Source organism: Perissodus microlepis, chromosome 22, assembly GCF_051167445.1.
Source record: "Perissodus microlepis isolate ML-2025 ecotype Zambia chromosome 22, ASM5116744v1, whole genome shotgun sequence".
Taxonomy (NCBI): domain Eukaryota; kingdom Metazoa; phylum Chordata; class Actinopteri; order Cichliformes; family Cichlidae; genus Perissodus; species Perissodus microlepis.
The window spans coordinates 10,934,269-10,955,787 of NC_140481.1; the positions used below are offsets into that span (position 1 = coordinate 10,934,269).

The window sequence follows — 21,519 nt, forward strand, 5'->3', positions numbered from 1 at the left end:
CCAAAATAACCATTAATATATTAAAGATAGATGCTTTATTTTCCCCATGGTGAAATTTGACCTGGACTGTAGAAAACTAAACCCATAAACACAGCACCAGCAGGTACAGACACATTTATTAACAGCAGGCATCGCTCAGAGTGCCGTATAGCCTCAGCTCATTTTAGGCTAACCTTTAAAAGTCTCCACAGAGGAACAAAGGAGTTTTGATTCATGCTGTTAAAGTCTAAACTACCTGGCTGTCGGTAACAACTCATACTGAGAGTACAGGATGAGGGAAGGATCACAAATGACTCACTCTGCTTGTTTAAGTACCCACTGGTCAACAAACAATTTGAAGACTATAACAATCGCTCTAATCAATCATTGTTATTGCAGTCTCAACCAAGCACGTTAACTCTCCTGAACCATGGACATTTTCACATTTGAAATAAGGCGATCGCTGTCAGGGTTTGCACTGTCATTACTAGAGCAAACACCATTTCAGTCAACTGTAAAAATTAATATAAGCAGTGGCTTATGGGAAAAGTCTCTGCAAATGCCAAATATGATTTAAAGTGGTGCTATTTATTTAAAGCTTTCAAAGGACTAACAGATCAGAAGGAGCCATGTGCTTTATTGCATTTCAATTTACTTAACTTAGATTAAACTTGGACTGAGGTAATCCACAACCCAGTTCGTTCACTGCAGCTGTAACGTGAGCACCCTGAGGTAGCATATCAGGGAAGTTTGCTATAATAAAAATATTTTAAGTGGTCTTTCTTGTTTGTTTGTTTTTCATTCATAACAATTTACAGAACTCAACCACAGCACCTCTTCAATCCGTCCTTACACACAGCTGATCGAGCTAACTCTGATTACTGTCCCTGGAACTGAAAACAAAAGTTAATCAACCTGGAGTTTAACATTAAACACTTTTCCCCCCCCAACCTGCCATCTGGAGTCATCCACTCTTGGGGTTGTACTTTGGCGTATGTTTGCATGTTTGTCTGTGAACAGTTTCGTCACCCTTATGCAAGATGCTGTCACAAATCTGTCCTAAGAAGATTTGTGTTACAGCTGCAGTTCCCATCAGGGTGATTACACACAAGTGTGTACAGTTACATCTTTATCTAAATGTATTTATTTATATAAAAATGAATTCAAACAGGAGGTGGTTAGTTTGTGATATTATTCATTACTTTGACCTAAATTTACAGCTCTTGTATTGAAGTTTGCATATGACTGTGTTGCATTAGAGATTTATAGCCAATCCCCTGTGTTGTTTATCTTTTTGGAATAAAATTCTCAAGGAAATGCATCACTTTCTCTTGTATGTTGATTAGAGTGAAGATTTAAGATTAGGTGGGTCCCATGGGATCTTCTGTTTTCTAAGTTAGACCACAGCACTCTTTAGGAATGGTTGCTTTAAATCATCACTGTAGTCTTTTCTTTCCTGAAGTTTCTATAATTGCACAGCTGAAAAAAAGGAAAATGATTTTCTGTGTATTTTGTACATAAGAAAAACATGACTGTCAACGTGGGATTCCTGAGCTTGCAGAGGACAGATAGTGTTTACTTTAACATTTTGCTTTGTCCAAAAGGAAGAAAAAAGCATATTTGCATACTGAAAGTTTTTTGGGTATAAAGGGGCCACTCGAGGTATCAGTGCAATAAATGTGGTGTAAAACTGGACATTTCCCAGATGCCTCTTCATCTCATTTATGATTACATGTAGTTTTTTTTCACAGTCCAGGAGTCACTTGTTAATATTGTGATATTAACCTAGTTGAGTTGTGAAATTGACCTAGTTGACGAAGATATGCAACAAGTGCAAAACTAGTCTGTGGCGCACTCTAGTGGTTAGTCAGCTCAAATCTGTGCCAGCATGCTGTCTGTCTGTAAACAACTGCTTTTTTTCTTTCTACAGACTATTTGGTTACGTATTTAATGCACAAAATACATTATATAATGGCTAAAGTCTAATTAGCCATTACTCTGTAATATATGGATAATTCCTGTGATGGGACCTGGATGAGCAGCTTATTACAAAGCAAACTGGATCTGTTGGGACCCCACTCTCTTCCTCAGGTCACTGACTGAAAGTTCCCTTTGGGGTGTAGATAGCTATGTGAATTTTGTGGATTCGCACAAAGTCGTTTGATCCATATATTGGACAATAAATGTTAAAAGCACGTAGAGGCTTCCTTAAATCTACACATAGGAAATGTTCTCAGACTGCAGTCTCTTTAGTTTGTGTCACCATTTCCTTAGCCACCACCTTGCATGTAATTGTATAGCAGTATTAAGGTTGTAATAACCAGAATACACAGGTCTGTATTATTCAGGGTAAAATGAGTGAATTGTTTTTACAGGCATGTGATAGTTTTCTACACTTATGGACCTGGTGCTGCTGAATTCTAAATTATTTGGAGCAGATTAACCAGAAAGACAGAGGATATATCTAAGAGGAAGAAGCTAAATTATAAACAGTGTGGGTTCTAGCATTGATCCCTGTTGGACTCCATCTGTTAAGGGCTGATATTTAGTGGGGAGTCTAGCCTTGAACAAATTGCTTTCTGTCAGCCATGTATGATGTAAATCGTTTTAGTGCTGTGTCCTTGATTCCAGTGCTGGCCAGTCGTAATAACAGAAGATGACAGATGGAATTGAAAGCAGAACTGAGGTCAAGGATATGCATGTGATGCAAGGACGAGGTCCCTGGTAACTTTCACAAAAGCTATTTTCCTGCTGTGTCTGAATGGCTCTTAAAGTTATTATTAATTAAGTAAGCCTGGACCTGTGAGGCTGCAAGGCATGCTCCAGAATCTCAGAGATAAATGGAAAGCTGGAAATGGGACAGTGGTTATGACCTGTGACAGTATAGGAGTGCAGGCTGTAAACAGGGAATTAGACCCAGTAAGCATGTGAAAGGTTTCAGGGTGTTTTACGTGGCTTCATTTAGGAAAAACTGGAAGGGAAAATAAAAGTATGGATGACGATTTTATTTATTACTTTTACCCATTCACACACTGACTGAATGTAGTGTAAAGCACTTTGGGGTCCATAGGGACTAAGTAAAGCGCTATACAAATATTTACCATTTACCATCTGTTTTTACTTATCCACGTGTAGTTTGTTCTCAAAACAACTACAAAAATACAGAGTTGCAAGTGAAATAATACATAACTTTTAAAGATAACTCTTACACAGCAAAAGTTGCTGGGTGATGCATAAAGACATAAAATGATGACGATTTGCAGAATCCTCTAGGTCACAGCTAGTATAAATCACCTTTCTGATGAAGATGATAATGTTGAATGTTGTCACAAAATCATCTTGTGAATTAGTGGATTAATTTGTGATCACTGTCTCTCATTAATTCAGGACGAGTCTGATGAGCTTTTTAAAGTTCTGCTGATTTTAGCTTAAGTGTGTGTGTATGAACACATGAGTTAGTTTTAGTGGTGGGCCTGGTGGTAGTATGGCTGCACAGCTGATTTTCCGGGGGACTTTATGCATATTTTAAGAGCAAAAATCGAAAAATCACCAATGCAACTCAGGAGGGCGACAATAAGCCTTCATTCCAGCCTAATGTACCGAAAACCACCGAAGTAGAATGAGTATTTCTATCTGCAGCGCTTCTCACCGTTTGTGCACCATGATGGGCAAGTCTCGGGATTTAAGTGAGTTTCAGCGGGGTATGATAGTGGGAGCCCGAGACGGCGGGCTCAGCATCTCGCAAACAGTGAACCTGTTGGGTTTTTCAAAGACTGCGGTGTCTCGAGTTTACAGGGAATGGTGCCAGAGGCAGAAAACCTTCAGTCAGCGGGGACCGTGTGGAAGGAAGCGGCTCGTGGATGACAACGGAGAGAAGAGACTGGAAAGGCTGGTGGAAGCCAACAGCGAGGCTACGATTGAGGAGATCCATGCCATGTACAACAGCAGCGGGGTGGAGAAGCCCATCTCACTGAGGACTGCCCAGCGGACCCTGAAGAGGCTGGGTTACAGCCGCAAGACGCAGGGAGAGGACGTCCTCATCGCGGCAGGGCTGGAAGCTTTAGCCGAGTACACATGCGGCCAAGAACACACGGACACCTCGACGGACATAAAGTGTGAGGTGCAACAGGAGCCAAAGATCGAGTCCACGACGGAGCTTGTGCGTAGTAACGAGAATGACTTGGAGACATGAATGTAGTAGTAAAGAACTGGATTATTCCCATTCGACATCCCAGTATTCCAAAAGAAAACTGTCCACTGTAGAGCAGTTCGTTATTAATTAAAGAAAGTTAAAGAAAATATGCCTTAGAAATATGTTTCCTCGAGTTTATTATTAAGTTTGCATGACTTGCAAAACGACACACTTTGTTTTGGGGCCAGATCAGGATTTTTTATTTCTTTGTAATCAGATGTGCAGAGAACATCTTAATCAGATAATTCAGTCATCTTCAAAACCATTAAAAGAAATCTGCCTCCAGATGTTGGATACTTTTATTTGTCCCTAACATCTGTCAGGTGTTCTGTCTATAAAATACAGGTTATAATGGTATCTTGATCGTGACCTGTTTTTTTTTTTTGTGTGTGTGTGTGTTTTGCAAAACTAGAGCCATCAATACAGCACCACTCATATCGAGAACACAGGAATAATGATGGATCACGACTGATTCACTTTGCTGGTTTCAGTACACAATGGTCAAAAACAATTTGAAGATAATTAATGATGGTTATGAGCCATTATTGTTGCTGCAGACAGAGACTGAAGTCACTTGGAGGAGCGACCACTGAAAACTCTTCGCCCAGAACGTTATTTTTAAAGCACCTTTTATGAAAACATTAAATAAATTAATACATGAATACATATACACACATTACATTAAATTAAAATTACTGAAGAAAAATAACACAAAAATAAAAGAATTGCCTTTCTGTAATTTCCTGATTAAGAATAAATCAAGATATTCTTAGATTTCTTTAATTTAAAAAAAAAAATGATTTAATATTACCAAGAAAAAATACTGCACAAATACCCAAGTAAAATAACAGTAATCTGATTATAAAGCAGACAAGGTATAATAATTACGTATTTCTTTATTTTTACATGTGCAGGTGTCTTTTTGTTCTGGCCATCTGTTTCAATAAAGTTGTAACAAAAAAAAAACCCAAGAAAAACTCAACCACGTGATAGTGACTCCGAGTCATATGACGGAAATGAAACTGGCACAGTTTAGCGGAAAGGACCTAAAACGTCGTTGTATTACCGAGCTGCCTGTGGGACATTTGGACTTTGTACAGTGATACTTTGTGTTGTTCCGTTTCTGGACACACAGTCAGGGGAACTGTAAATGTGACGCTCCTTCAACATCCTCATTCGAGCAGCTGCAGCTTGCGGGGAAGCTCACCTGTCTGTCATCATGCTAACCGTGTTTGTTGTTGTCGTTGCTCTTGTTTCTCAAACTGCGGCTCGCTACACCCCGGACTGGACGAGCCTGGACGCCAGGCCGTTGCCCTCATGGTACGACGAAGCCAAACTGGGAATTTTCATCCACTGGGGCGTGTTTTCTGTGCCTGGCTTTGGCAGCGAGTGGTTCTGGTGGCACTGGCAGGGCCAGCAACCCCCGGACCAGAAATATGTGAACTACATGTCCCAGAACTACCCACCAGGATTCACCTACCCAGCGTTTGCTCGTCAGTTTCACGCGCAGTTCTTCAATCCGGATGAGTGGGCGGATATTTTCAAAGCTTCTGGTGCAAAGTGAGTGTTTCTCTGTAATATTGTATCGTCTTTTTGACCCTCACCTTCTCTCAGTACACACATTATTACATTATTATTATTATTATTATTATTATTATTATTATTATTATTATTATTATTGCACAGTACATGTACCCTGTGTTACTTGCACACCCTCGTCAATGCAGGTATGTGGTCCTGACTGCCAAACACCACGAAGGCTTTACTAACTGGGAGTCTCCAAACTCATGGAACTGGAATTCTGTTGATACTGGTCCTCACAGGGACCTGGTGGGAGACCTGGCAGAGGCAGTGCGCAACAGGTGAAAAACTTAAGTTACGATGCTAAAAAACGGTGGTTATTGTTGACAGATGGGCTGACACTGATATGCAGAGAAGGCCAGTCAGTTTTAACCCACTGCCTTCCTCCTACAGAGCTTCCTGTATTTCCACATCGATCAGCCTGTACAGAGCTCTTCACGTGTCAGTCGAGTGTCATTAACGATGCAGAAAAGCTTTAAAGCTTCATATTTGTGGAACTTGCTTGTCGTAAACTTCTTTACCACCAGGGGGTTGTTGGGTTAAGATCAATCATTAATAATGTTGCGGCCATGTGTATCAGTTGTAATAGTTGGTTAGATCAGATGTGTTCCCAAGTGATGTCATTTAAATTGCACGTATTGCCTTTTTTAAATAAATGTCTGTAATTTCCCCTCTTAGGTCACTGCACTATGGACTCTACAATTCCTTGTATGAGTGGTTCCACCCTCTCTATCTCATTGACAAGAAGAATGGCTTCAAAACGCAGGAGTTTGTGCTGCAGAAACTACTTCCAGAGATTTATAACATGGTTGTAAGGTCTGTGGTGCTTAAAATATTGCGTCAGCTGATCGCACTTTATACATGTATGCCAGCAGTATATTTAAACCTTTGCTCTCCTGTTGCCTTGGAGGTATCGACCTGAAGTCATCTGGTCTGACGGAGACTGGGAAGCACCTGACACCTACTGGAACTCTACCGAATTCTTGGCCTGGCTCTACAACGACAGCCCGGTTAAAGTGAGCGTCTTTATGACAAGATAGTCATAGAGGGTGCACTGGCTTTTATTTTGAAAGTTCAGATGCTGCAAACCAGACATCCCCTGTGCTTCCTGGATTTTAGCTGTGGTGTATTGAACTGCAGGTAGCAAAAGTAGTCCTCATGATTGCCTGTCTTTCCTTTTCTTAGGATACCGTTGTGACTAATGACCGATGGGGAGCTGGCTGTGCCTGTAAACATGGCGGCTACTACAACTGCGAGGACAAGTACACGCCGGGCCAGCTGCCCACACACAAGTGGGAGAAATGCACATCTGTGGATACTCTTTCCTGGGGTTACCGTCGAAACATGAAGATGAACGAACTTTTGCCATTGGCTGCGATTGTCGAGGTGATAGTAGCACAGATATTAGCTTCTACATTTAAAGTTAAGGTTGTTTTTATTTGTATATGGCTATTATAGAATACCTTTAATCTTTGCTTGTGCATGCAGCCTTCAGGAAATACTTTTGTAATCATAATGACTGTATTTAATCAATTAATCCAAGTGTGTTGTCCTTTTGTTCTGTTTATTTCTGATGGTTAGGCCATAATGGATCGGTAATCTTTTGCTCATCTGGACTGTAACACTGTTTTATTGCCTGCTTCCTCTTGTGTCTGCTGTTGCTTTGTTGCAGGATCTGGTCCGCACTGTGGCTTTTGGGGGTAACTACCTTCTGAATGTGGGTCCCACACCTGACGGGATGATCCCCCCTATGTTTGAGGAGAGGCTAAGAGGTCTTGGAGACTGGCTGGAGGTCAACGGGCAGGCCATTTACTCTTCCAAACCCTGGAGGGTGCAGTCAGAAAACACCACTGTACCAGTTTGGTAAGAAAAAAGGGAGATGTGACTCAGATCACATCACTTTCACTGTATTTTCTTGACTCTCAAGATGAGTCTATCGACAATCTGTCAACTGTATGAGAGTTTTAGTGCAGTGGGAGAGCTAATCGGCTCTAATGCAGGTTACGGGGAGATACAGACAGGATGTGTACTGTTGTACTTGGCAACACGTATGTTAAATAGCATGGTGTTTGTTTCGATGTGGGGAAGCTGAGAATTTTCAGAGTAAAGTGCATAATAAAGCTTGTTATGATCACCTGTATTGATCTAGTTAGGCAATGAGTCTGTGTTACCTTGCTTGGTCCACCAGTCCTGGTGATTTTTCCTTTGTTTGGTGCTGGTATTTTTGTATGCAGAAAAAAAACTCTTAATGGTCTTCACTGTTCTAGGTATACATCTAAGGGGTTGACAGTCTATGCCATCCTAACAGCCAAACCCCCGATGAGCACAGTGAAACTGCTGGCACCCAAAGCTTCAGCCATCACACAGGTAAAGAAACAATGCTGTCCATGTTGTACTCAGAGTTGAAAAACATGAACAAATTTTTATTGATCTGTTTTTATCTCTTGCCCAGGTGTTCTTGGTGGGGAATCCCACACCTTTATCTTGGGCCCCAGTCAACCCCGGTGGTGGCCTTGTTGTCCTTTTGCCAGAGCTGCCTTACACTCCTGCTCAGGCATGGACGCTTGAACTGGACTTAGTGCAGTAAGCCAGCAGTCCCCAACCCCCGGGCCTCAGACCGGTACCGGTCTGTGAGTCGTTTTGTACCGGGCCGCGAGAGTAGAGGCTCAGGTGTGAAATGTATGGTTTTCAGGGTTTTGTTATGAATAAATCTTCTTTTTTTCGGTACCGGTACTAGTTTTATTTTGTTGTATTTATCCGCGACACCTTAAAGGCCGGTCCGTGAAAATATTGTCGGGCATAGACCGGTCCGTGGCGCAAAAAAGGTTGGGGACTGCTGCAGTAAGCTACGAACGCCCAAAATGTTGAATTATTTCAAGTGACTCAACTCAGGTTTTAATGATTTTAGATTAATGGGGAAACTTAGTCTGTCTTGAAGGGAAAATACCCGTGTAATGAGTTTGTATCATTTCGCTTTGATGCTCTGAAGGCTTAAAGATTTACTGTCACTGTCTCAGTTGTGTTTGTTTTGTCATGAGAGAGTGTTTATGAATGAAAACGGGATTCTGCTGTTGAGCTTGTGGAGCTTTTCTGGCAGTTTCTCGGCTAAGTGCCGTTTCAGAAATGATTCATTATGCCTGCGGTTTGTTTTGAAAATGAGCAGATTATATACAAAGCACTTATTTTTTCTACTTGCCTCCTTTTGAAATTGGTGGAATAAAAGACAACTTGATTCATCTTCTAATTGTTCTGTTATTATTAAGCTTCCAATGCAGTCAGTCAGCAAGCAGGTATTTTAGCATTTGCTAAAGCATAAATGGTACTTTTATCCTCCTTCAATCTTTTTAATACATCAATGCCTCAGTTGACAGTAACAAACCTGCGGGGCATGATAATGTTATGACATCTGTACTAATGGATGACTGCATTGATGTTCTAACCCCTGAAGTGCCACAGGAGGTCCTTATTCATATATAAGTAACCACTGACTGCTTTTAATTCCTAGGCTGTCCGAATTGACAAAAATGTCCCCTGAATGTGTCAGTCTGACTTTGCACTTAACTGAGAAGTGAATGGCCACAGGGACTGAGCATTTGACAGAGAATGCCAGCGTTAAATTGTTTTTGTCCTCTCCTTTAGGCTTTCTTAATAGGTTTATCTGGTCTACTTAGAATTTCTATTGTAAATCCTTCCAGGCGGTGACGGACGCAAGAAAAATGGAAAATCGGTTTGGAGAATCCTTATCATTGACCTCTACTTTGCATTTTAGCTGTGTGCTGTCGAGGTTAATACATCAATGCTGCAAAAAGATGTGAATCTATAAAGTGATTTACCCTTGAGTTTAATCTGAAATATTCATCATGAAAAAATTTTTTTTTTAAAACATCTAAAACTACTAAAAAGCTCAGAAAATGTATTCAATTTCCACTTCACCTTAGTCCCACAAAGGGAAATCACATCACTGCCGAGACTATCGCAACCGTGTGTAATGAACAGAGATGGGCAGTAATGTGTTACTGTAATCAGATTACTTTTTCAAGGAACGAGTAAAGTAAGGGATTAATATTGCGAAAAAGTAATTAGATTACTGTTACTTTCCCATAAGCACGCTGCGTAACTGCGTTACTAAACCGTGATTTTGTTTGTGAGAGTGTCTCATGACAATGATGTAAGTGCGTGCGACACCCGTGGCAGCAACAGACGTGTGCAGATCAACAAGGATAATATGGAGTGTGGGAGAGAGAGTACGACCATGCAGCGTTTAGAGCGTGGATGTACTGACATTACTTTGAGTTTTATTCCATAAAAAGTGACAAAAACATTAGTGTACACTTCTTTCTAGAGCAAAAAATTAAACTTCAAATCTGAACAAGCATCTAGCAAGCCACCACAGGAATGTGAAATTCATAGAGAAACCCCCGGATCCCCCCACTGACATGACCGCTGTGCCACCGGGCAAACCTACACCGGCCCCACTCCTGCTGAGAACGATAGGACTTAGTGCCGCTGAATCTTTGATTTGATTTATTTTTTGCTGTGTTTTACTTGCATCTATTTGAAAGAGTGAATGTAAAAACAAAACATTATTTTATTTTATATGCTGGAATATACAGATAACAGGTTTAAATGCTAAACAAATTTCTTCAAGTCAGAGAATGTTGCATATAATTTAATTTTTGCTTGATGAATAAAGTTGCAGTTGCAAATATGCAGAAAAAATAGAATTGGGCTGAAAGGTCTATTGTTTATTACGTATTCAGGTTGTCTATCATATAACTAAGTAATAAAGTAACTAATTACTTCTGAAAATAAGTAATCAGTAAAGTAACTACATTACTTTCTTGGATAATTAATCAGTAATTACTTATAACTAATAATTAATTACTATTTTCAAGTAACTTGACCAACCCCCCCCCCCCCCCCCCCCCCCCCCCCCCCCATTTTTGCACATGTCGAGGAGCGTGTCAGGCTACATTTCACTGTGTGTTATACTTGTATGACTATGCATGTGACAAATAAAGAACCTTGAACCTTGAACCTGAACACTGGTAATGAACTTGTAAACTTCCTCTTGCAGTGGTTGCTTCGAAGATGGGCATCAAATCCAAGAGCTACTCGGCTTCGTTTGTCTTTTACATACAGTATATATAAATATAAATATATTAGTGGCAATTAATCCTCCTAAGACTCAAACTCTTCCACGGCATGCATTTTTGATTTCTCTTTGATATTTGGGCATATTGGGACCCAATGAATGTAAAAACAAAGAATGACCAGATTTTTTTTTTTACCTGATTTTTGTTTCTAAGAAAACGAGAGCCACATATGAGGATATTCGTTTAAAATTTCGATAGAACAGTAGCAGTATATTGTCCTCGTAAGTGGATATCAGGCCCTTGTAGAGCAAAACTGAGTATTTTGGTCTAAATAACCCAAAATGTGATGTCCACATATGTGGACGCCAGGTCCTAGGTGGTTAATCCTCCTGTTATCACATTTGTATTCATGTCAGATTCTTTTAAAACTTGTTGCTAAAGTTCTTTGGGAGTCTTCCCATATAAGACACATTTTCAGAAGTTAGACACCCCCACCCATGTTTTGTTGGTTGGTTCCCTGCTTACAATAGTCACAAACTGCACAAATTTATTCAGCAAAAAAATTCAGATCTCTTCCTGACATCTGACTTTCAGATTAACCCAAGAGTCAAAGACTATTTATGTCAAAACCAGCCTGTGACTTGGAGTCTCCACTGGTTGCACGCAGTGGCGGATCTAAAAGGGTGGCATGGGGTGGCAAGTGCCACCCTAAAATGATCCCTTGCCACCCCAAGTGCCACCCCAGTTTTCCATATGACAGTTTTGTTTATTAAAATAAGATAGCATTAACAATTTAAGCGTAGTTACAGTCAACAGTGAATATAAATGCTAAAACTGAATATATTGCATAGTGTTTCCCCCCTCCACCATTAACAAATGGTTCAGCCCATAGCTTTTTTCTTGTTTTCAGTAGCAAGCGATGTTTATGATTGTGCCAGAGCACATTTTGAACAACACCATGGGTGGTTGGATGTTACAGTCTGGAAATGGAAGGAAGGCGAGTGTTATTAACCCTCTGTGGTCCACGGACACGCTGCACCTCCAAATCACATGACTAATGTAAGCTGACATAGCAACAGGCTGCAGCCACGCAGCGAGGCAGAGCGAGCGAGTTTTTAGATGTGGGAGATTTGTGACGTTTAGTGTGGAGTGTATAAGTGTGTTGTGTTGTCTTGTGTAGTTGTTCTGTTGTGTAGTCGTTTTGTTTTGTGTGTCAGTGAGGGCACTAATTAATGTCACAGAGGCACATTTGCAACGTAAACACTGTCACTAAGTAGAAAACCAGCGGAGTGATACACCTCCTGTTGTCAGGCGTGCAGGTTTATCCCTGTGCTGTTCTCCTCTGTCTTTTTTTTTACTGGCACACATCATTTGTGGGGCATCTTATTGCAACACCTGATTGTTCTCTCATTTTAGTTTTAGTAATATTTTTAAATGGTTGTACAAAAAAACAAAACAAAAAACGGCAGGTGTATTGGCTGCATTTTTAGATAAATAGTTGTATATGTTTACAAAATGTACATTTTATATTTGCATTTCAAGTTATAAAAATTTACTCAACATATCTGTGTGTTTTTTACAGTAAAAAAATACTACTAGGATTTTAAGTTCTTTGTGTGATTTTAGATCAGTAATACTAATGCAGTATGTCAGTGAAAAAAACAACTAAATTCAGCTGAGCTGAAAAGAATGATACCAAACAAGGCAAGGGGGAAAAAACAAAATGAAACAATTTGAGGGTGAAATACGTAAACTCAAAAGGAATCAAAAATGGCCGGTTGTATTTCAGAGCTCAGTGGGTTAATCCAACAAATCGTGAAAAATTAGGTTTAAATTTTTGTTCATGACAGTGCAGATTTCTGTCATTTTGTGTAATTTAAGCTGTAACAATGTGATTGTTTTTTGTAACAAAAAACAGTGTGAAACTTAAGTTAGACTTGTGTTTGTAAATGAACCGCCCCATGTTGTGTAGCTTTCTGGGTTTTATAGTTATTGGGCTACATATTTATTTATTAAACAGGCTATACAGTACATAAGATCAAAACTCACATGTTTTATGTAACTAAAGTGTGTAATTATGTGGGCTACAGACAATAATTAAGTTATAGACTATATTTATATGAAAAACGTGTATACTTACTGCATTTGAATTATTTTACCAATATGTAACCCATATGTGTTTGAAAAAAAAGGCTTTGATTTTGCCACCCCATTTGATTTCTTTGCCACCCTAAGAAAATTTCTCTAGATCCGCCCCTGGTTGCATGGCAACTGCGAAGGCTAAGACCATGTCATAATTGCCCGTAAGGCACAATGTCATTTTCACATTTCGATTTTTTGGATGAGTTGCATCAATCTTATCCTGTAATCCTAGCAGATCCATTTAAGTCAGAAGACTGTTTCCTGTCTTTCATTGCTGGCTTGAAGCAGGTGAGGCCGGGGCCGATGAAATATGATTAGGGTGACATGCACTTTATATATTCTCACCTACTTATTTGGTCATTAATCAGAAAAATCAACACACACAAAGAAGACGCAGCACCCACTCATTTACCTCGCTAAAATAGCTTTATAATAATCATATTAATAGTAATAATATTAGCCATTAGAAAATGTTTCGACAACGTTGACAGTGTTACATTCTGTGTTGGGGTAAACCACGTCACAGTGTGCCATCTCTCTGGGCTTTCAGCGCTGTCAGGCGTGCTCCTTTCGACACATCCAGACCCATGAGTCATTATGAAATCCAGAAAATCAATTTGTATGTACAAAATGAGAAGCACAACACAACAAACAGAATCAGGATGTACACCGGGCATCGTCCTCCACCGTCGTCCAGCACGTGTTCGGATCGCTGTGTTCATGCACGTTGTGTACTCACTGGTGGCAATGTTAAAGTTCATATTTTATGGCATCTCTATTGCTATATGCTCCAGTCAATTCTTTTTCTTTATAGGATGAAAAAAACCCAAATAAAGCAAAACAAAAGCATTTAATGATTTAACTGTACAATATACTGTCTTGGCACTGAATCGAACATGTATAAAACAAGTAAACACGACAATAAAGCTGAGCTTAAAGACAGAGAAGCTTAATGTGTCAAACCCGTCTGATTTAGAAATCGTGGTGAGACATGAAAGAGAAGGAGAAGAGGGGGCTATTGTGTTTTTTGCTACATTATAGAGTAGAACACAGAGAGTGGAGCGTCTTATCAGTTTGAAGTTTGTGTTTCGTCTCTGTTGTGGCAGCGCTAAGAGTTCAGAGTGGAGTAAAAGCACACGGAGAAAGAAGGTCTTAGGTCTGGGTCTTCTATTCGCTCCACCTGTTCAGTGCTTACTTTTCTCTCGGTGATCTCACCCTGCACGGGAGTGTCCATCCGTGATCCCAGAGAAAAATATCTTCCCAGAGTTATTGTCAGTTTCCTCTTCCTCTACTCCATCTCCTTAGTAGCAGCGATTTATTTACTTTCTCGTTAGATATTAAACTTTTTCTTCTAGTTTTTGTTTTGTTATTGTACACAAGACTCATCCTTGAATATAGAACAATGTTTACCCCATGGCTGTGACTGACAACACAGTTTGTAATAATGGAAGGGATGGCAATTATTAACCATTTTAATGACAGCAATCATACTAATAATCATGACGTAATAACAATATGTGTAATATTGAGAAGAGCAACGTCTGTTGGTAACAGGTATTTACATTGTTGTAAACACGACGGTGGCAGGGTATCATTTTTGTTAATTACACAGTAATTGCTCAGTTTTCTCTGATCTGCATGGCTAACCGTGTCTACTGTAAAGCGACATTACAGTGCTAATACGCACACATACAGAAGTACACCTCAGTGCTAAAGGCACATTGGAGTTTCAGTTAAACATCTGCTTGGCGCTGAGCTGCTCTGGAGGCAGAAAGGAAGCAACATAGAACATTTAAGGAAGCGTGCTTAACATTTAGAACCTTTTGATAATGCAAACATTTTTTTTATTAGATATGGATTCAGCTTTTCAGGAATAGTTGCTCAGTGTATTAAGACTGTAATCACCTCTGTTAATTCCTTAGTCTGAACTTAAATTTCCAGCTAAACACGAGAACGTGAGAAGAATTGATGCAATCCAGCATGCTTATATGTAACTGCTAGCAGTTTCAGTAGGCTGGATCCACATATACATTTGAAAAACAATTCTGTATGTAATAAATGTGTATATTTTAGTTCTACTAGTAGAGCTTTGATCTTTTGATGATATATTGGGTCATGATACAACCTGTCTGCTCATTTGTTTCAGCTTCAAATTCCTATAAACCAACTTTCCTCTGACTGGCCTTTTCTCACAAACAGAAGGGTTGAACTGAAGGTGGGTGGGGCTTCTGTGCTCACAGCCATGATCTGTACACCTGAGATGGCCATATTAGGGATACCTGATGTCTTCTATATCCTACGGAGCCAAGAACAGAAAAACCATCAGAAACCAGTGCTTATTTCAGTTTTTGTTTTGCCTTTTACCACTGTAACAGTTTATATAGGACCAAAACATGGAAACATATATTAACCCCCACCTCTTTAAATAAGCTAAGTTTGATGTATGAGTTTGAATAATGTTACAGCCTCCATATCTCTCCACACTGATCTTATTTTCCAATGGTTTCCAATTCGCTCTCCTGTATCCTAGCACTGCTAATGCTAAGCAAATATTTCCTATTGCTGTTGGTTAAAAGTATTCAAATGCTGATAATTGTCTGAAAATGTTTTTTTTTTCACACATTTGATCACCTTTAAATATTGCTGAGAATAATGACACAAACGAAATGTTTTTAGAAAATTGCCCCCTCTGCTTCTCGTAATGAGGGTTAATTCAGTGACTTAGCTTTTTCCTCCAGAGCAGCTCTGTCTCACAGAAATGTAAAATTAAAACTCAAATCTGCTGCTACTACACCCCTCCAGCTTCAGTCTGTTGCAGATGCACAGCACACAGCAAATGCACACACGTAACACATCGGCTACGATCGCCTCCATCGCCAGCACCTGCACGCTACCGCGCTGTGCTTTCCAGTCTCGGAGAATGGCTGAAAGAGAATCTGGGCTCAAATGACGTGTGATTTCCACACTTTCAGAGAATATTAACAACATTCCTGCAGGGCTGGTCTGACGCTGTATGTTCAGGGTCTGTTGGTTGAGAATCCCCTGAGGACAGAGGCCTGGGTTGGGGATTGGAGACACTGCTGCTAGAAACTGAGGTACTGAGAGTTGGCTTATCCATCTGGCTGTCCACGTGGGGTTTTTGCACTTACAGAAAGAGGTGAAAAGGTTCATATAGCAGTCTGTCTGTTGTGTCGGTGAGTGGTCAGGTCATGTTTGTACAACTCCAGTGTACTGTGCAGATATCGAACAACGAATAGATACAGTAAAGAACGCAAACCGTGGAAATCACAACCACCAGAAGTGTGTTTTCAGTGGACCTGTTATCACAAGGCAAGGTGGCTGGCTAACACCTCAAATTATGATAAACAATAGAGGAGAATGTCAGCGAGAACTGAAGACAAAGTAGTAGGAGTAGTTGTTGCTACTGTGGATAAATATCCAACAAAGCCTTTAAAGATTCCTGGAGCCCCTCGAGGCCAACTCATAATGGAAAGACCTTGCCATCCCTCTGAATGTAGCTTTGAGGATTGCGAGGGTGGAGTCAAGAGTCCTTCACAGTGGAGTTACAGTAATAAAGCAGGTCTTTGTGCTTTGTTTCATGAGGGCTGGGTCAAAAACGCAGCTGAAATGTTGTCAAGTTTCAGGGAGAGAGGATCATGGGGATAAAAAGGCCGCTCTCTGAACCGCATGCCTTCAAATGAATTAAACATAAAATCGGCCGTTTCACATGGAGGCTGTTAAGCGCATCGCCTCGGAGTCGAACCGAAACATCGATTGCGGTTTTCAAGGACATCGACATCAGTGTCCTCCGAGGATGTGATCGTTGTACAAAGACAGTGTAAAATCCTACCAATTTGTTTTTGTTTGAAATCACAAAAAAAGGCTACAAAAAGTGCTTTCCTTTTATCGGTCAAAAAAACAAACCCCATTAGATTCTGCTAAAGGAAGCTGTAATAAAGCATGCAGTATTAACATCAATAGAATTTGCCAGTCTTGTGTGGGTATTGCAAGTGAAAGTGGGGGAGATCAAGTGGGGGGCGTGTCAGTACAGTAAAAAAAGTTTCTTTAACAATATTCTCTGTATATTTTATACTTTTCTATTTACATTTCTTTATATACTGTAAACTGTGTTCAAAGGAAACCTCCACATATAGCTGGTTAGGCACATGTAGTTGGCTCTAAAGAGGAAATACAGGAAGGGGATACAGCAGTATATGTCATTAGAACCACAGAAGAAGATATACAGTAGGCCTAAGGAGGCTCACACTTGGCAATTAACACTCTTGCCAGTTATACCCTGTGAACCTGACTCACACACTGAAGATAATAATATTCATTTGAGATTCTTTTTCACATGTACTGAGTCTGGATATGCCACACAACTGTAGTATCACACAATGCTATAATCTATCATAATAATACTGTAGAATTTCACATTTGATATATGCTTTTTTTTAAATTCGTACATATACTGTACTCAATAATCTCTACTAATCTAGAAATGTGGATTATATTATAAAATATACATCTCCCAATAAAATATCCCATTTTTCCAACACATTCCATCCAAATATTAGAAAAAAAGAAAAAACAAGTCATGCTAAAAGATTTTTCAAATTTAAGTGTGTGTGGGTTTGTTTGTTTTTTTTCTATCGTCAAAATGGCAGATTTGGACTTTTTAGTATTCGCCAGGCTTTGTCACATGTCCCTTGTGACTCGCAGCCCTTTGTAAGCATTAATTCCAGTGCATTCACATACACACACATGCCATTTTTCTGTGCAACATCCATACAAAACACTTGTATCAGAAATATCTGTTATGAAGTAGATTTGCAAATGAGGCCCCCTTCAAAAACTCTTCAAATCGTGCTACACTTTTCAGAGCGGAGACCACAGAGAAGAGAATTTCAGGAAGTCAATAACGAGAAACAAAGCACGCACACGTCCACTCAATCAAGTATTAGCTAATTTCACCACAGTTGCCAGACTCTGTCTGGCAGCTCGGCGGTTTCCTGTGTTTGATGTCTCTTTGGGGAGGTTTCGTAGGGCACTGCTGTTCACTGAATACTACTCCGTTTTGTTTACTTCCCTTCAGAGAAATCATCCCTTCTTTGTAATCAGGGCTCTGTGTGATTGAGAGGACGGCACTTCGAGTTAGGCAAGCAGATTCTGCTGAAGACTTTGATGGTTCTTTTATTTTGCGATCCGCTGCCCTCTTAATTAAGCAGTAGGGGGAAATCCACTCAAACAATTTCTAAGAGAAGAGAAAATGCACTGCGCGCCAGGGAAAGCACTGATTAAGTGCAAAAAAGCACGAAAAACAACAACAAAAAGAGCCCCACCCCACCCAAAAACCCCTCATCTTCTGTCATGGCTGTTTCATTGGGGTGTCTGTTAATTCCTGACTGAAGTGGCGAGAACTTCCTACAGACCATTGTTATTAGTTTGGGTCCTCATTTAACCACTTGGTGGCGCTATAGTCTCACAGTGAAAAAGGGGGCTTTCTCAGCAGAGTCCTGAAAAGCCTTGGAAAATATATTCTCCTCTAAAAGCTCACAGAAACTCCACCCCTGAACGCTTGAAACTTCAGAAGGACTACATAAGAAGCAAACGGCTTCTCTCCCCTAGTTTTTTATTTATTTTATGTCTGCAGTACTCTCTAGCCATCAAGGCTGTGATGCTACACTGCAAAAGCTCCTTCTGGCAAACATGACTGTGCACTCTATGTACAAATAGCACTTGCCCATTCAAACAGCCTCACTGCTGAATGCTGAGGGTAGTCAAACGAAAACACGGGATTTGAGGAATGAAAGAGAGAAACTTAAAGTGATTTCATACTCTCTGACTGAGTGCCGCCGGGGACAGATGGCACCTGGGTGAAAGGTGCAAGCTGTAGTTGGCTGACAACGACTGGGAGGGATGTTCTTTGGGGTTTGCCAGCCATCTGACTTTAAGGGCATTAGAACCGATGCTGAATTCATCCATGTTTGTTCATCCACACCGGTAGCATCAGTCAAGCGAATGGACACATCTTGTATGTGATTAAGAAACCTCACAAAGAAGGATGAGGTTTTACTGCACACGGCATCCATACAGGGAGATTCTGTATGAGTTCTTGTATCTGTTAAGCCCTTGATTTTTCAGTGATGGAGATGTGCTCGGTAAACACGCACAGGCATGCTACTACTGCGTGAACCTCGGTTGGTTATAAAAGTGGACTGCTGTTTGTCTTCAGCCATAATATTAATCAAAAACAAAAACAAAAAAAAGACTTAAAAATGTCTGCTAGCTAGCTACCATTCCACGTTTAGGCCTCTGTGTCTGTAAAATATCCAAATTTCAAGACACTACGATGGCTGTCATTGCTTGTTTAATGAGTATGATAACTGATTTCGATGGAAATGCTAGAGGGGAGTAGCGCATTAACAGCGTGCGGATCCAAAATTGGGCTCGGAGACAGACTGAAATTGGTGCGCGGGCCAGCTTTGCAGGGGGTGAGGGTGGGTGAGAAGGTGGGAGGGAAACACCTCAGCTCGGTGTTCAGAGTCGAGTCTGGGCTTCGGGGATGTAGATCTCGATACTGTCGGCGCTCTCTGTTGCCGAGTTCTGCCTGAAGGAGGCAGTGCGCCGGGTCTGCAGCAGCCGCCTCCTCGCTTCTGTCCTCTGACGGTCCCCGAGGTCCATTGACTTCTCCCTGATGGGCAGGGTGTGCCCACCGACGCGAGGCACCACCAGGCCCCCTGACCCACCTCCTCCTCCACCTCCAGCAACCCCATCCCCAACGCTATCAGCCCGGAGGCTGCCACTCACCCCACCTGCTGGCTTCTTTGGTAAGGGTGGAGGAAGCTTCTTGTCCTCCTAGCCCAGTCGTGGTGATCAGGTGAACAGGCAGTGGATTAACCAAGAGGGGGGAAAAAATATGGTTTTGTATGGTTGTGTAGAAGGAACCCCATGCAAAAACAAGAGGAGATAGAGGGAGGATGAAAACCCAACAAAAAGGTAATAAAATCCAACATAAAGGGCAAAAATTCAAGTGAGGAAGAATCACGGACCGAAACATAACGACAAAGCACATAAAATCAGCAAAAAAACATCTCAGCATGCGTTGGCGTTGGGTGAAGTAAAAGGCAATGAAATGGGAGAAGGTAAACAGAGGTAATGCACAAAGAAAAAGAAGAAAAGAGAAACAATTGTTAGTTTGTTGTTGACTGAATAATGTTGATCAGTGAGTAGCCAAACCTATATAGAAAATAATGTAATACGCTGCATTAAATGCAAAAGACTTCTAGCACATTTTGGATTTCACAGTCTTGTGGGCAGCTCAGCTCAGTTCAGTTCCTCTTGCTGTTCTGTATTTTCACAGCCTGCAAAGGCTTGGAGGGCACAACCATCTGCGCTACTCGCCTGCACACTGCCATCTTAGCTCTGGGGGAGTGCTGAAGGGAAACCAGGGTGGTTTGGACCCCCGGGTCTCTCACCTTCTTTTCAGGCGGGAGCCTCCAACCAGAGTCCTTGAGCCTCTGGAGATCCTGAAACTTGACCCTGACGTCCTCTATATTGAGCTGGAGCAGGTCCCAGAAGGCAGCCAGGTCCTGAGACGTGGGCTGAGGGTAGGCTGATGGGTCCTGGGTGTGCGGGGGGAGACAGGACTTAACAAGTAACGGGTGGCAAAGCATTACATGGGGATTTACAGACTAATTTCACCGGTGAAGTGTTTGCAGCCGAGCAAATCTAGCCCTTTAGCGAATCACAGCAAAAATCATGTGCCATATGTAATGTCATGATTTTTCATGCAATCACACATACTCACCACACTCTGTTGGCAGAGGCGGAAGAACTGCTGGACTTTCTGAGACATGAGCATCTGGGCACTGCCAACTGCGTTTCGAATCAGTTCAAGAACTAGATGGGAAAGAGCACACACGTAGTTTGAGAAACCCAAGAATTATTCATTGTTAATCTTCATCTCGAGTGGTCCTCTCGCACTCACTCTCCTCCGGAAGTTCGTTCTCCTCTGCTTCTCTCTCCATGTTCTGGCACCAGCCCTCCATCCTCTCCACCTCTGTCTGCAGGAGGCGTAAGAAGAACTCTCCATCTCTCATGCAAGGAGAGGCTCGGCCCGAGTCGGGCAGGCTCCGGGGACCCTCTAGGGACGGTGTCCCCGCCCAAGCTCGCTCAGAGGTAATGGGGAGAGGAGAGTGGGAACGTGGAGGCAGGTGCGGTTGCTGGTGGGGCCGTGTGTCAGCTTGACAGGCCTCAGTGGTGTAGCCAGTCTGGATAAAGTCCTGGGATAACATAAGAACAAAAAAGCCTGTTTTCAAACCACTGCTGAACCTCAGCCACTATTTATACTAGTATTAATGCCACAAATGTGCAGTGTGGACTCCACTTTTGATCCAGTTTAAATATACCCAATGAGATTTTTATATTTAATCATGAATAGCACTACTGAATAATTAGTTTTTAAGCAAATCCTTCTGCCATGCAAATACACAAGGACATACTCACGGCCAGCTCCACTCCCATTGC

The 21,519-nt window shown here is 41.2% G+C and overlaps 2 protein-coding genes across 2 annotated transcripts in view; one reads left to right on the forward strand and one right to left on the reverse strand.

Annotated features, from left to right (window-relative positions):
* The first annotated feature begins 4,620 nt into the window (after positions 1–4,620).
* LOC146362629 (tissue alpha-L-fucosidase-like) lies at positions 4,621–8,996 on the forward strand. The gene is made up of 8 exons (XM_084919895.1): positions 4,621–5,731; positions 5,899–6,033; positions 6,431–6,568; positions 6,663–6,768; positions 6,938–7,138; positions 7,425–7,615; positions 8,020–8,119; positions 8,205–8,996. Exons 1-8 carry the CDS (start codon positions 5,391–5,393, stop codon positions 8,337–8,339), a joined length of 1,347 nt encoding a protein of 448 aa, XP_084776021.1. The 5' UTR covers positions 4,621–5,390; the 3' UTR covers positions 8,340–8,996.
* Positions 8,997–13,397: 4,401 nt separating this feature from the next.
* The window catches only part of dlgap3 (discs, large (Drosophila) homolog-associated protein 3), a 155,539-nt gene continuing 147,417 nt past the window's right edge, over positions 13,398–21,519 (reverse strand). The window contains exons 10-13 of the mRNA XM_084919111.1: positions 20,981–21,275; positions 20,801–20,892; positions 20,469–20,615; positions 13,398–19,848 (exon numbers count right to left, since the gene is read on the reverse strand). Coding sequence (XP_084775237.1) covers positions 19,531–19,848; positions 20,469–20,615; positions 20,801–20,892; positions 20,981–21,275 — 852 coding nt within the window. The 3' untranslated portion in view covers positions 13,398–19,530. The remainder of the gene's footprint in view (positions 19,849–20,468; positions 20,616–20,800; positions 20,893–20,980; positions 21,276–21,519) is intronic.

What these genes read in the sequence shown, in the direction of transcription:
- LOC146362629 (XM_084919895.1), top strand. Translation starts at nt 5,391, where the DNA reads ATGCTAACCGTGTTTGTTGTTGTCGTTGCTCTTGTTTCTCAAACTGCG. An exon ending in ACAACGACAGCCCGGTTAAA is followed by an intron (nt 6,769 to 6,937) that starts GTGAGCGTCTTT and finishes TCCTTTTCTTAG; the next exon opens with GATACCGTTGTGACTAATGA. An exon ending in CATTGGCTGCGATTGTCGAG is followed by an intron (nt 7,139 to 7,424) that starts GTGATAGTAGCA and finishes GCTTTGTTGCAG; the next exon opens with GATCTGGTCCGCACTGTGGC.